This window comes from Bacillus rossius, chromosome 1 (assembly GCF_032445375.1).
Source record: "Bacillus rossius redtenbacheri isolate Brsri chromosome 1, Brsri_v3, whole genome shotgun sequence".
NCBI classification, from domain to species: domain Eukaryota; kingdom Metazoa; phylum Arthropoda; class Insecta; order Phasmatodea; family Bacillidae; genus Bacillus; species Bacillus rossius.
In genome coordinates this window covers 195,027,321-195,041,566 of record NC_086330.1, presented here as the reverse complement: position 1 = coordinate 195,041,566, position 14,246 = coordinate 195,027,321, and the positions used below count along the sequence as shown (strand labels likewise).

The following is a 14,246-nucleotide window of genomic DNA, read 5'->3' as shown; positions in this document are numbered from 1 at the left end:
TTGACCTGAAATGGGAGGCACCCCCTTAAAATTGGAAATGTAAAAACTATTAACTAAACAGAGTCCATCTAAGTAAACTAGAATATAACAATCAATTTAAACAAAGGATTTAAGATCAAGTTTATTGAAGTTACAGTAGACTATGGAACTGGGATATTCTCAAATCGGTGTTTTCTATAAGATATTGGCAGTTGGTTTTAGGATTGTAGCAATTAGGTACAAATAAAGCATCAAGGTAGGTACAATGGTCAGATAGAAGGGTCAAGGTAGGATACAAAAGTTTCTTAATTTTGATCAGTTCAATAATTTATTTTTAATACTTTAAAATTTATTCTTTCAGATATTGAAATGTTATTCCAGACTACTCAGAAATAATATAATTTATATATGATCAGTGAGAAATAGAGAGAACGAATAGAATCAGGGTTGGTTATATATTTGATTAAAGCAAGTGTTCTAATGGAAGTTGATTATAAGTAATCTTGTATATAAGTAAACTTGTGAAAGTATAGTTTAGAGTTTAATAAGATACCATGATTTTTTATGGAGGTGGTGGTGGTGGTGGTGGTGGTGGTGGTATAAATTAAGGAGTTATCTAATTTATAGTCATATTTGATAGGCTGATATTTTCTGGTGAAGGATATTATGAAGGTTTTATTTGTGATGAGTGTAACTAAATTAGTTTTGTGCCATTAATTTACAGCATTAATCTTCTTGAATTAGTATACAGTCGTTATGAGTAAAACTTTCCTACAGATTTTGAGGTCATCGACGAAGAGTATTCCGGTTGTGTGGGTTAATGCCTCCAAAATATCATTAAAATAATGAGAAAAAACAGAAATGTTGCTCGCCCATTGTCACTATCAGCACTTAAATGTTACTCCTATAGATTCATAGAAAAACTCACACCTTCGATAATGGTTGGGCACCATACTACTTTTGCATATTAACTGAATAAAAAAAATTTGAAATAAATTTAAAAAGGTGAAATTATTATTCTAAAAGTAAATTCATGAACATAAATACCTTTACAAATGGTATGGTGAATGCCAATTTTGTGTTTAATCTTTGAGCCTATATTAAGGACACCATTATTAAAAATATAATTTGTTCTCACCATTCGCTCAGATTTCTGCTTATTCTCAAAAATTAGTCACAGTAGCACATATTTACTTTCATAACTAATACTGTGTGTGATTCTAGAATTAAGCTCAACTTTAATCAGCGTGGTAGAGCAGGCCACTGGTTCATGTATATAAGTGTTATTCAAGACAAAATATAATCAATCATCCAAATAAATTTAACTATGTTAAATGCCCTAATCAAAGGTCAAAATTCTAAAGCAAATAAATTCTGAAGTTATTCTAAATAAAATGACAAATATGACTATAGCTAGTCGACGCACGCGGAATTCCGCAGTGCACACTAAATCTTTTTATGTGGCATTCCATTCTTTATAAATTTGGGAGAAATTACTTTTTGAAGAATAGAAAAAGTAAACGGGTGTTTGTACAAAAGAAGACATGTAATTGAACACATCAGTACAAATAGCTGTTACACATTTATTTTCACAGAAGTATTATATTCAAACATACCAATAATATACAATGTTGGAAGTGATGATGTGATTATCCTTCACTTTTTGGTTGTACGTATCTTCAATACTAACTGATGCTATGAGAAGTAAATGTAAGAGGTTATGTAGGTACTGTAGGTTGTGTTTGTGATACAAAATATCAACAGTAATTTCAAAAGTACTTACTGATAAGAAAAGTCTGACATGCCAGAAGTTTTGATTAAGTTGAAGGATCTTCTAAGATTCCTTTATCATAAGTTCTGTTTATTATGACGGAAGTGAAATTTAAAAAAATAAATATGTAAACGCTGATGTTTCAAGTGGATATCCAATTTGATATTTATTAAATCCGATTTGATATCTATCGAAAAATCTACCCATCCATTAAACAACCTCTTCTTAGATGATTTTAAATCTTAAATTTAAGAGAAGCGGTAAATTTTTAGACCGTAGGTGTATTTTTTGTAATTAGACGGCACAATAAGCTTAAAAATGAGGGGTAAATCATGGAATTTGATAAAGGAATAAGGAAGATCTCGCATACCTACAGAAAAACATGCTAGAGAAATAATATATAAGATGATGATATGGTTTCCATGGCAAAACTATGCAAATAAAATCTCAGTTCGTGGTGGAATGCAAACAATTATTACACAATCAGAATAACTTAACTATAGTTAACTAAGAGATTTGATGTCCCAAAACTGGTATTCTTGTCAACCTACCCATGTCTGAGATATTTTGTATCTAGAAATCATTAAATGAATTGAATTCTGTTACCAATACACATTACACGGTTTGAATAGGTCTTACTTGTTCGTAGAAATGAACAAAATTCGTACTCTCAAACCATGGATCACAACATGTCCTGGTATATTTTGGTTATGGTTAACCAAAATAGCCCCTCCGAAGTCTACCAACGGTTCTGTAGTCCTCAGTAGACGAATGTAGTTTGTCTCTGTTGACCAAGGCTCCTACACTCTCTTCTTGGGTCTGGAACTATAACTATGCCTGGGGAACTGTAGAACTCCTTCCTTTATATTGCATTTATCTTGAAGCAGAAGTCTTGCCGACAGTCGTCTCTTGAAATGCTTAAAGACTATTTCCTTGATGTGAAACAACTTCTATCAGTGTTATTCAGCATTAGCCTGTGTTGACTCCAGGCTTATAAATGGTCAATGCTTCTCATCAGTTGTTATTTAATACTGGTATCGTAGAATTGTCATATTAGCATAGTGGAATGATGTCAATCTCCTTCGACAAAAGTCTGTGCAGTTCTTACAATTTGAACCTTGAGAAGCACCAAATATCATAATTCTTACAAAAATTATAATCTTGTTACTTGAAAACAATCACTTCTTACAAATTTTCAAGTGTATTTTACAACCATACGACATACCTTAGCTGAAATAGTGAAGATTGCTAAATTGTAAAGATTGCTAAATCATTTAAAGTTTCACTTGAAAATGCTTTTAGCCTCAACAAGGTGTTAAATCCAACTAACTGTTCTAACAGAATATTTGTAGTACCAAATAGTCCAGGATCCAGGGTCTATTTTTGCAATTGATCACTATCAAGCTAAATGAGATGCCCAACTTTTTCTCTTACAAAAATTTTTGATTGCGGTAGCGAACAGGGGTAGCAGGGATAAATGTATGTCGATTTTATGATTGTCAAAAATTGATTACTAACTGGTTTTTTTGTTGTTAAATCTCAATATAATTATCTGAATTATTCGAAAAAATATTTCTCCTACAAAATGTATGGTTTGATCAGAGTCCCCTCCTTCGAACATGTATCAATAACAAGGTCATCAAAAATGATTACTAACCAACTGATTTTTTTTCTGTTGCTTAGTTTACATTTATATAATTTAACAGTCACATTGTCCTACAAATTACGTGGTACATTATCTTGGTCCTACGCTCAAAAGTTGTTAAAACCACAAGACCATTTTTCACAAAAGTTGTTAATACCACAGGACCATTTTTCTCATTACTAACTGAAGGACAAAAATATTACATATTAGGTTAGTGTGTTTTCTGTCCAAATGAAACAGTGTCCTACAAGAAAACAGATATTTATCATTAGTCCGACAAGAATTGTCATTTTTTTGTTTTCCTATTTGTATCATAATATAAGGTGAAAACATCTTTTTCTAAATTTAAATAACTTTATTTTCCAATAATCTAGGTACAAAAATTTGTGTTTTTACATATAAAAAAAACTTAATCTTCATCAAATTCATCTGATAAACCATCATCTTTGCTAATACCATCACATTCATCTTCATCTCCTTCATTTTCCTCATCTGTGACATCTGACTCTGCAATAACATGAAAAAATTAAATACATTGCTGAATAATCAATCAATAAATAACAAAAGTATTAATAGCGTACCTTGTAAGTCAGTAGAAATTATTCAAAAGATGGACTTTGGGGACCATCAAACAAGTAAAATTCATATTTGCCATCAATTATTTTCCATCCATGATTTTCTGGCAACTTTTCCATGGGTTACACCATACATTGGAGATTAATGCTGTCCTTTTAATTTTTTCCAACAATTCTTGTTTTGTTGGTGGCAAGCTAAAAGGGTCATATCCTATTTTTATTTTTTTTTTTCATTGTCATTTTTCGATTTGTACCCTTTTTCAAATAACTCATACCGTCCTTTATCAATATCATTTTTGGTTTTTAATGAATACATTCTGCATACAAACTATTCAATAGTTCTCACTACTGCATTCGATGTTGTTAATGCTGCTGCATGTTCACTTCGTAGGAGTTGAATGAAACCTCTTGGAAATTTGTATTTTTTTCTTTAAAATACTAAAAGGTCTCTTTTCTTCTTTTGTGAAAGAAAGCAAGATTATAATTGTTCCCAGTAAAAATATGGCAAATGGCAAGTGAAAAAGATAATTTATCACCAAGCTTGGCATAAATTTCATTTACAGCGAAACCCCTTATTTACGTTACCGTTATTTACGTTTTCCCGTTATTTGCACTATATTCTTCAGGTCCCGTTTGGTTCCCATATAGTCCAATACAATACTTTCCCGCGAATTACGTCTCAAAAATCGAATCAATCCCGCTATTTACGTCACGTAACAACCATAAACAACCAGAAAATACCGTGGAGCTAGTAGGCAATGAACATTTTAAATAGCAAAATATACATATTTTATAACATGAAAAGTTGCTTTTATTTCTAAACATGTAATAATTTAAGCCTAGGCGTGTAAAAGTACGAGTAATTATAGCAGGAGACAATCTAAAATGCACGAGGGAAAAACGTAAACTCATGAATGTACAAACATGGCTGCTTGTAAGTTCTGATACTGTATTTATGTCACAACTTAGCCGAAATACTGGTACGAGACATAAACTTCACAAGATAAAATGAGCGGTGTCTTGGTAACTGTTTTATACGTCTTTTATAATTTGGGAAGTGTTGTACAGTTGACGCCATATTTTTTAAACTAACCATTTATTTCTGGGGATCGTAAATAATTAATTATTGGTATCAAGACATCATGATAAACGTAAACTTGAACATGTCACGGCAGCGAGAAAACTGGTGCGTATACCAATAAACTGGTATTAGAACTGGATAAAATTGGTACACGGGAGGTGGAGCTTATATTTTTTTCCGCTAAGCTCGCATCTATTGGTTGGCGGCTGATGGCGTCATGAGCCTGGGCGGAGCATAGAGTGCGCATGCGCCGCCGCGTCGTTACAGCAGCTGACCGAGTACAATGACCTTTCTCCGCGTTTGGCGCGCTATTGACGGTAAATATTCAACAATTTGCGGCCTTTTCTTAAAAACATTTTTACTGTGAGCAATGTGTATGTAGCCCGTATTTGTTATAAACCCTGCCGGTTGCAACTGTATTTATAATTTGGAGAGGCAAATAATCTTGAACAGCCAAAAAAGCAAGCAGAAGAAAATTTCAAATTTATTTTTAGGAAGTAATCAGAAAAACATTTTGGCTTTCATTCTTTTTTTTATTTTTGTCAAATGTGGTAAATTAATAATGGATTAAATACTAAAGTAAAATTTGTTGTTAGTGTGTTTGTACCTGCATTGTAGTATGTGCTATTAAACAAAAGGAAAAAAATTCTAAATAAGGTAAACTGTACTCCTTTTTATACTTTTCCCTTTATTTACACTTTCCCGCTTTTTACACTTTTTTACTTTGTCCCCATGAAAAGTGCAAATAAGGGGTTTTGCTGTATGTTTAAGAACTTTTTTTTTACTTGTGCTTAAATTGATAATTATTTGAATTTCAACTTTTAATTACTTCAAATTTTCCCACATTATTAATGGTATATAAGAATCTGTACAATGTAATATTCGGGCCTGCGGCCTTTTTAAGCCCGATATGCCACCGCCTAAACAAACCCCACCCTCCATCCTTCTCCACCGCTAGGGCTTAGGACGTGTGTTTCAATAGTACGCCACGGACGTAGCGCCAGTGCGCCACATCCCTTTAACTAGTGATAAACATTGTAATTCTTATTTTTGCTTATTTTTCCCCAAGTGGCGTGTGACGGCAGATCGGCCAGGAGTATTTTTATGTACTTTAATTAATTCATATTTAGTAAGAGTATAAACAACGGAAAGACGTACCGAACATGCACGAGGTGAACCGAAGTCCGTCAAAGCCGGAAAGGTTAATATTAATAATAATTTGTTATAATTTTAGTTAGTACTTTTCATCATGCATTAAGTGTAATCTAATTATTAAGAGTGTTTTATGTCTTACCTGTAGCTGCCTGTGGCACGTAATCGTAAATAGATATAACGGTAATTGGTTCGGCACGAAGAAGTCATATTAAGCTAGCAGAGCCCTGAGCTCGCCCCAGTCCTTCGCCAGCACCGACAGAGAGCAGACGCATCAGCACCCCAGGGACCTCACCGCTTGTCTGCACTGCTGAGTAATTCTGTTTAATTTTTAATCATCATAAATCCTTTCGTACGTTAGTCCTCAGGGCTTCTCTCGGCCAGGGGAACTGTTTAAGTAATTGTATAAGTGACCACTATGGTTCTTTTACCGCGAATTAACTAATTGTATAGTGTGACCACGTGGTCAGGTCGCACCTCACATGAACCGATTCGTGCCGCGGGCATTGTGTAATATAATCAAAGGTGTAGGCGAAATAGCCACTTAATATACCACGGCCAACAATTTAATTTGTATTAGTTTATTTCAACATCCTGAGTGTGACGGCGTGTGGGACACCTTAAGAGCCCACTGCGTAGGTGAAGAGCGTGCCCGACGCTGAGAGCGGGCCAGTAGCGAGTACTAGGATTGGCTTTAGGGGGATTAAAATCACGCCTCACATGGGCGACGTCACGGCCCTCAAAAAGAGTCTCTCCCGGGTTCATGCCCCTTACACGGTGGCGCCCTCAAATTAATCTTAGGACATGCATCGACGTGAACCCCCGTTTAGTATAAGTACAGTTAGGCCCTGGGCCATGTCAGTATCTCCACACAATAGTTAGTATTAAATTGACAAATATAGCACACAATTTTGGTGTCAGCTTCTTCATGATAACTAGACACCTCTGACGTCGTCCGGGCCTGCGGCCCCTTTGAGCCCGATATGACACCGCCCAACCACCGTTTCAGTTCAAACCTCCCGCTCGTGCGTGCGTGTGTGCGTGTGTGTCTAGCCCGGCAAGAGGGCGCTTAGCTGCAGTGCGCCGCACCCCTAATTTGCTACGTTTTAATATTATTTGTAAACCCTTTTTGTTTTCATTCGTCTTTGCCCCAGTGTTGTGCAATTTACTTGTGTTTTCTGTAATTTAAATAGGTTACCTTAAATAACTATAGACGTTGCCCGGGCGGACCCGAACAGGCACGGACTTGGACGAGGATAGGAATGCTTTTATATGAATTATCATTAAATAAGTAAATAGTAACAAACTTTCCATTGTCAGTAATTTTTATATATTTTTAATGTTTATCTGTAATTTACTCAACTTTCGCCGGGGCACGGAGTCGTAGAATACAGTAACGGTAATTGTGTTGGCGCGAAGGGCGCCATGTTGCCACCTGCGAGCGATGAGCTCAGCCCAGTCCATCTTCATCACTGACCGAGAGCAGACGCGCCAGCACCCCGGGGACCTCAACCTTTGTTCATCACTGACCAAGTAATTTCTGTATCGTTAATTCTTTTTAAATCGCTTTCGTTCGTCATCCTCGGGGCAGCTCTCGGTCAGCGGGCTGTTTAATTGATTAATTGTCTCAGTCGAGTTTTTTTTCATCACCGTGTAATAAGTATACTTTGCAGCATGGCCACGTGTGTGGACCATGCCCTCACCTAAACCGATTCGTGCCTCAGGCTTTTTAACCGTGTAATGTGTAACGTGTAACGGGCGTGTAGAGAGACGTGTTAGTGAAATTAAATCTGGAGAATAAATATAAAGTGAGTACTTATTTAATCACGTGGTGAGTGAGTCTAGGAGTGTGGCGTGCCCGACGCCTAGAGCGGGCCAGGTCTGGGTAGCTAGGATAGAAAGGGCTGGTAACTCGTCCCCACTTGGGCTACGTCACGCCCTGAGTGAGAGACTCCGCCGGGTCCACGTGCCCTTCCACGTGGTGGCGCCCATAGTTAACATCTCGAAATCACCGGCAATGCGCGATCAGCCCTCACCTCATAAGTGTAACATTGATCATAATTAAGTTTAATATTCTTTCCTGTGATTAATGTAATAAATTCGTCTCTTGTCCAATCGTGAACTAAAAATTCAAAAAAATTTTCTTTAAAGCTGTACTCCTCAATAATTTGCAGAAATCTGTTGGACAATTTTTGTATTTACGTATAACGTCATACTGTTGTCCTTTTAACCTCTCAGATCATGTTCAAAATCTTTAATACTGGGTTTTTTGTACTTGTCAAATATAATATGTACTTCTTTTTTATTATATGTAAGTATTTTTAATATATGCTTCGAAATTTTACCATAACTGTTTGGAAGGTTCTTTAACGTATGTAATAAATAAAATCCATCAACTAAGTGAATATCTGCTTCTGGAGGATTTATTTCAGTTTGATATGCTAGTAATTCACTAATAACCCCAAATTTGGGGGTATTGCAAACTGTTCCATTAGTATGACAGAGTGAAAACAGAATAGGGGCTAAAGGATAACTTAATGCCTTTTCTATATCAATTTTATTTTTTAGTGACGCATAAAGTAGACGACCAAAAACATCTCTTTGTATCTTTACTTCTTTATCTTTTCCATTCATTTTGATTTTTTGCATCTTCTTGTACTCAAAATTAATTATTTTATTTCTGTTAATGGCTTTATCAAACCTATCTGGAGTTACTCGAGTCTCAGCAATGAAATTCTTATGTTGTTTTTCGCCCTAGATTTCAACTGATGATAAAAATTTGTATACTTCATCGTTCACCGACTAACCTTTCGATATATTGTAAAGATGATCTTCTGACAGTTCTAATGCAAAAGGGTTGGTGTACTGCTTTGTTAGTTGCATCAGTACTTCTAAGTTTTTTGTAGATTTATTAATTGCTGACTTTTTTAAATATTTCGTAATATCATCTGTTGATTTATTATCACAAAACTCCAACACTTTTGATATAACACTCATACGTAGTGAATGAGTAATTGACCATTTTTGTCTTGCAGAGAACGAGTTTGTAACGTTTATAATTCCACAAGTTTTAGAAGCAGCGTCAGCATTGATTGTTTGCTCGAGTGTTAAATCTACCGGGATTCTTGAAAACTGTTTTATTGTTCTTCAAATGCCCAAGAAACTCTTTTGAGAATCATCAAGCAATCCGGGCTGTGTCGTTTCAATATTTATCAACTTATCACAATAAACAGTCATATACCTTGCATAATTATGGTAATTCATTTAAAAAAAAATATTTATTTTAGGTAAAATGTTTACAAACAAATTGAAGTCACCTATACAAATACTATATTCTAATTGAAGATAATATTCAACTTGTAACAACCCAGATTACAGCCTTTCCCATGCAATCCAGTAATAATCATTTGTTATAAATTTTTATCTTATTTCAGGTTAGATTATCAAATGATGTAAATTTTTTTTCTTTTAGACGTTATTGTGAACGAAATTTTCCAGGTTTATTGTTTTTATTTTTTAAATGCATAAGTTTTTTTTTTAAGTTTTTTTTTTGGGTCTTCTTTGTGTAGGAAGGCGTGCTGAAGTAATTCTCCTTCGTTTTTCCACGACCTAAGCTTTGTTTCACACGCTAGGAGTGTGAGTCACGGTTACGGAAGTGTGAGAAAGAGACAAAATTGCTGCATCGTGGGAACAGAAGTAAGCATTTCGTGGAAGTTCTGTTGCTATGCGCCGTGATTGGTTGAGAATTACATTAGCGAGCCCAGGACACTGCCCGCACAAAGGGAAGGAAGGCTGTAAAGCTCAGTGATTGTTCGAGCACCATGACGAGAGGTCTTGGTCGGGTGATGGCTCGCATAATATAGTAATGTTCTATTAAAGTACAACTTTGCAGCTACGGTCCGGGCGACGCCTAACAACCTTTTTTCTTTCTGACATTTTAATTAATTAGAATTTTTTTTGACCGTAGTTGTAGACAAAGCCCACAGCGAGGCGACAAAGGGTTTTGTCCAGCCCTCCCTGCCCGGAACTTATCCGGGCAATATAATGTAATGCGTAATAAGAGTCTATGTGTTTTTCTCCTTTCTGGAGGTACAGATTTTTTTTTTGTGCTCTGTTGTACGAAATATAGTGTGATTTTTACATGAATAAAAAAAACAGGTAATACATCGAACATTGAGTAAGAATTTCTTCGTGACCTGCTACTAACCTGTATGTTCCACTCATCACCTAATTTTGAGCAAGCCGGAGGTGGTGAGTGGTGACAAACTAATATTGTGTACATTAAATAGATTTGAGGTGTTTTACCATGCTTTCCATTTAAAGTTTCATTTTTATATTCTTCATAATTAATAAATAGTTTTTTTTAATTCTCATTGGTTATTTGTGGGTCATCATTCTTTTGTTGATTAAATATTTCTCAGTATTCTTGAATATTTTCTAAGTTCTGATCACGTTGTTGTAAAACCCTTTCCAAATGCAAAATCAGCAAAGCAAGAAGCAAGAGAGAGTAGAAGATGAATCTTTCTGCCCTGATTAAAGTGTTTTGCACTTTAAAAGAACTGATAGAACCACTGGCCAAAATGTCGCTATCTATAAGAATATTTGTTAACCCTGATCCACTTATAAAACTCCCAATAGCTTTCATGAATGATAAAATTATGTGGAAAGGTCCAAAATTAATGAAAAGTTTCTGAAATTCATCCTCAGCACTCTGTATCCGTAAAGCAATCTGTGCCATAGCTAAATCGTAAGTAAAGCTAAAGAAATTTTTCTGGCATTTCAAAGCGATTTGCAAACTTCTTCGCATCGTCTCTTTTACAACTGCTGGATCTGTGGGAGAAGCATTAATTTGTGTTAAATACTCAACCTTTTGAATTCTACTGTCATCTTTTAAAATTTTTGCATTATATCCTACCCACATTGGCGTGTTTGAAATTTGTAATTTATGGGAAAGTACCCATGAAAAATATCTACGCTGAAAATTACTTATATTTTGTAGATCTTCAGGTGACGATACACTACTATGCCAAAACTCTGGACGACTTTGCTTCGAGTTCGGTAATTTTTCAAATGACTCTTCCTCAAATGAACATTTACTACGGCTAGACAAATCACGAACGTTAATTGATGAACTCTGTCGAGGTTCTGTAGATGCTACGTTCCTTTTGATGATGTTCAACTCTTCTTCTGTAGGGATATTTTGATAAATGATACCCACTGTATCATGCAAGGTATTTTTACCAGAGCTTGTCTCTACAAATTGGTCGTAATTATCCCACGCTACTCCAGATGATAATATAGACGTTGGATTATTGCCGGAAAGACATAACTGATTATTATAAGAACAAGAGTATGCAGCAGATGTCTCCAATTCCAGTATACGTGTACTTGGATATGTGATGCAATAACCTTGCCTGCTCAATATATCCACGACTTTTTTGCTTCCTGTGAGGCTTTTTATGGTTATACCCAATAAAATATGCTTCCACAGTTTGATAGAACCTCTTGTAATGCTGTACATAAGAGTCCTGCGAATAACATGAAGACAATCTCCAAACCTGATTGCAGCTTTCTTTGCCAACAGTAGTCCAAAATATATCTAACCATTTTGGAACATCGCACTCTCCTTCATTTAATACTTCACTATCAATGAAATCTGTTAAAGTTTTTTTTTATTTTCCATATATTTTTTCGATATTTCAAGGCAAAATCTTGTGCTTCTTGTTCGAGTAATATATCTTTGATTTCTTCATCATCGATTGTTTCAATATATACTTCAGATGATATAAAAAATTGTTTATTTGAAATATTAACCAATGAAACTCTGTGTTTCAATTGACTTTGTATATAATCCTCGAGAGCTTGATTACTGAATATACTAGCTTCTAAATTTGCGTTTTCATACATTTATTGTACAAATTCAGCATAACAATCTTTCAAGTGAGCTAATGACATCACTTGTCGATTTCTAATAACTTCTTGTTGAATATAATTAATCAATCGTTCTCTGGCAATTTTATAGCTATCTCGTTTCATTGCCTAATCATTATTAGGAGGTGGGTTCATTTTCCTTTGGTATTTGGCAAAATAATTCACATGACAGTTGTTATGACACGCCAAAAAAGTATCATTAACAGAGTCATTTTATGTAACATCTCTATACTGCCCAGTCTATAGCATAATTTTTAATTTTTTCCAGAAAGGGTATTTTGTTTTTAATTTTAAGACACTATATTTGTCCCCCTTTACGTTTTCTTTTTATTTTAGTACAAAAAAAATCATTTCTTTGCCTACTCATCATCTCCAAAACTTTGAATATCTGTATTACAATCTACATTGTCCTCCTCAACAGTATTATCCAAATCTTCAATATTACTGGTTTCATCATTAATTAATATTGATCTCTGGTCAACATTTCTGTAAACGATAACATGCAAAGCAATTACATAATTAAAAAAGAAATAAATAATTTCAAAAAGCTTTTAAGAGATTTCTATTCAGACGGATAGAATTGAAAAAAAATTTTTAAGGCATCATTCCAAGAACAGTAGATCAGATTAACTTGTTTTTAAAAAGGAACAATTACTAAAAAAAATACAAAAAATTATTTAATTAACTAATTGTGAAGTGTATGGCAATGGGTCCCCTTCTACATTTGGAGCAGACGTTAAGGATATAGAGGGATCAATGATTCCAGTACATTGAGATGCTAATGATGTCAAAGCTGGCTCAGTGCTGTGTATCAGATATTATTAAAAAAAATTAAAAATTGTTTATATGAGAAACATACTATTGAAAAAATTATCCAATATTAAATTAATATTTAGTAAAATAGTCATAAAAAACATAAATTTCGATGATAAAAAAATTAAGTATGTATGTATAGTTGCATAGCAATTGATAAAATAATTATAAAGTACTTCCGAGAACAGTCGAGCATTTCAGAACATACTCAAATTCTCTGACTCTTGATTGAGTAAATTAAAAACACGTGGTAAAATTTACTATTGAATTGAATACATTTATATTACACTCCAAATTTATTAAGAAAATATGTAAGATATCATGTACTTTCTAAAATTATTGTTTACAGAATGTAAAAATAATTTCACAATACTAATGCTTGATTTTCTTTACATAATAACGTGAAATTATTAACTTAATAAATTATATTTCATTTATTTTAAAACTAAATTCAAAAAATATTCGATCGACTTACCTTTCATAAGACAAATATTTAGATTTCACTCAAAATTCTTTGTGGCAAGAGGAATGATAACCTATTATTTCATCATTCCAATTTTCAGGCAGTACAACATCTCAATATTTGTGTTGATGAAGCTTTCGAGCAGATAAAAAAGTTTTGCAAGAAAGCCAAATATCTTTACACCTATCCCTCACTTAGCACGTCTTCAGATTACACGGATTCATTTAGCCCGATGTGAATTTTACTGCCCCAGTCTTGAATAGCACATCTGTAAATTTCTGTTAGCACAAAATCTCGGCAGGCAAAAAAAAAAGTTGAGCACAACGCCACAAAGTCTGTTTTTTATATATATACATATAGACACACACACACGCACACACACGCGTGTTTCATCGCATAATCGTCGCACATTTCCTACTAAAAATCAAGTTTTTAAAGTAGAGGTGTGACATTTATGTGAAAAAAGCATCTTTTGTTAGGTAAAGTTATTCATAAAAACAAAACCTATTAAAGGAAAGTATGTTCATTTAAAAAGTAGAGTATACAAAAGCAAGCCAAACAGTTTAAATTAATAAGTCATGCAACAAAAACATTTTCTTCAACTTTAAATAGAAAAACCAAAATTGTGACGCGAACGTGAGTCAAAGCGCATAACTATCGTCGTAGTACACAACACGAGAAAGAGTGGGCTATTAAATGTAGTTAACTCGGCACTAGACAGAGTACACGCGTGCGCGTTGCATGCAATCAATGAGCTATCTGTATCGATATTCGACTACGTATGTGCACTCTATATCGGAATCAACATAACCAAACATGAATGATGCCAACTAGCA

General features: G+C 34.3%; 2 protein-coding genes across 10 annotated transcripts in view; both read right to left on the bottom strand.

Annotated features, from left to right (window-relative positions):
• LOC134527198 (importin-11-like) overlaps positions 1-14,246 on the bottom strand; it is a 423,976-nt gene that overhangs the window by 292,445 nt on the left and 117,285 nt on the right. The gene's annotated exons all lie outside the window — the stretch shown is intronic.
• Positions 5,720-13,215, bottom strand: LOC134527200 (uncharacterized). Its single transcript, XM_063359656.1, has 2 exons — positions 8,240-13,215; positions 5,720-7,146 (listed from the first exon to the last, which is right to left on the bottom strand). The coding sequence occupies exon 1, from the start codon at positions 11,722-11,724 to the stop codon at positions 10,621-10,623; it is 1,104 nt and encodes a 367-aa protein (XP_063215726.1). The 5' UTR covers positions 11,725-13,215; the 3' UTR covers positions 5,720-7,146; positions 8,240-10,620.

What these genes read in the sequence shown, in the direction of transcription:
- LOC134527200 (XM_063359656.1), bottom strand. Translation starts at nt 11,724, where the DNA reads ATGTACAGCATTACAAGAGGTTCTATCAAACTGTGGAAGCATATTTTA.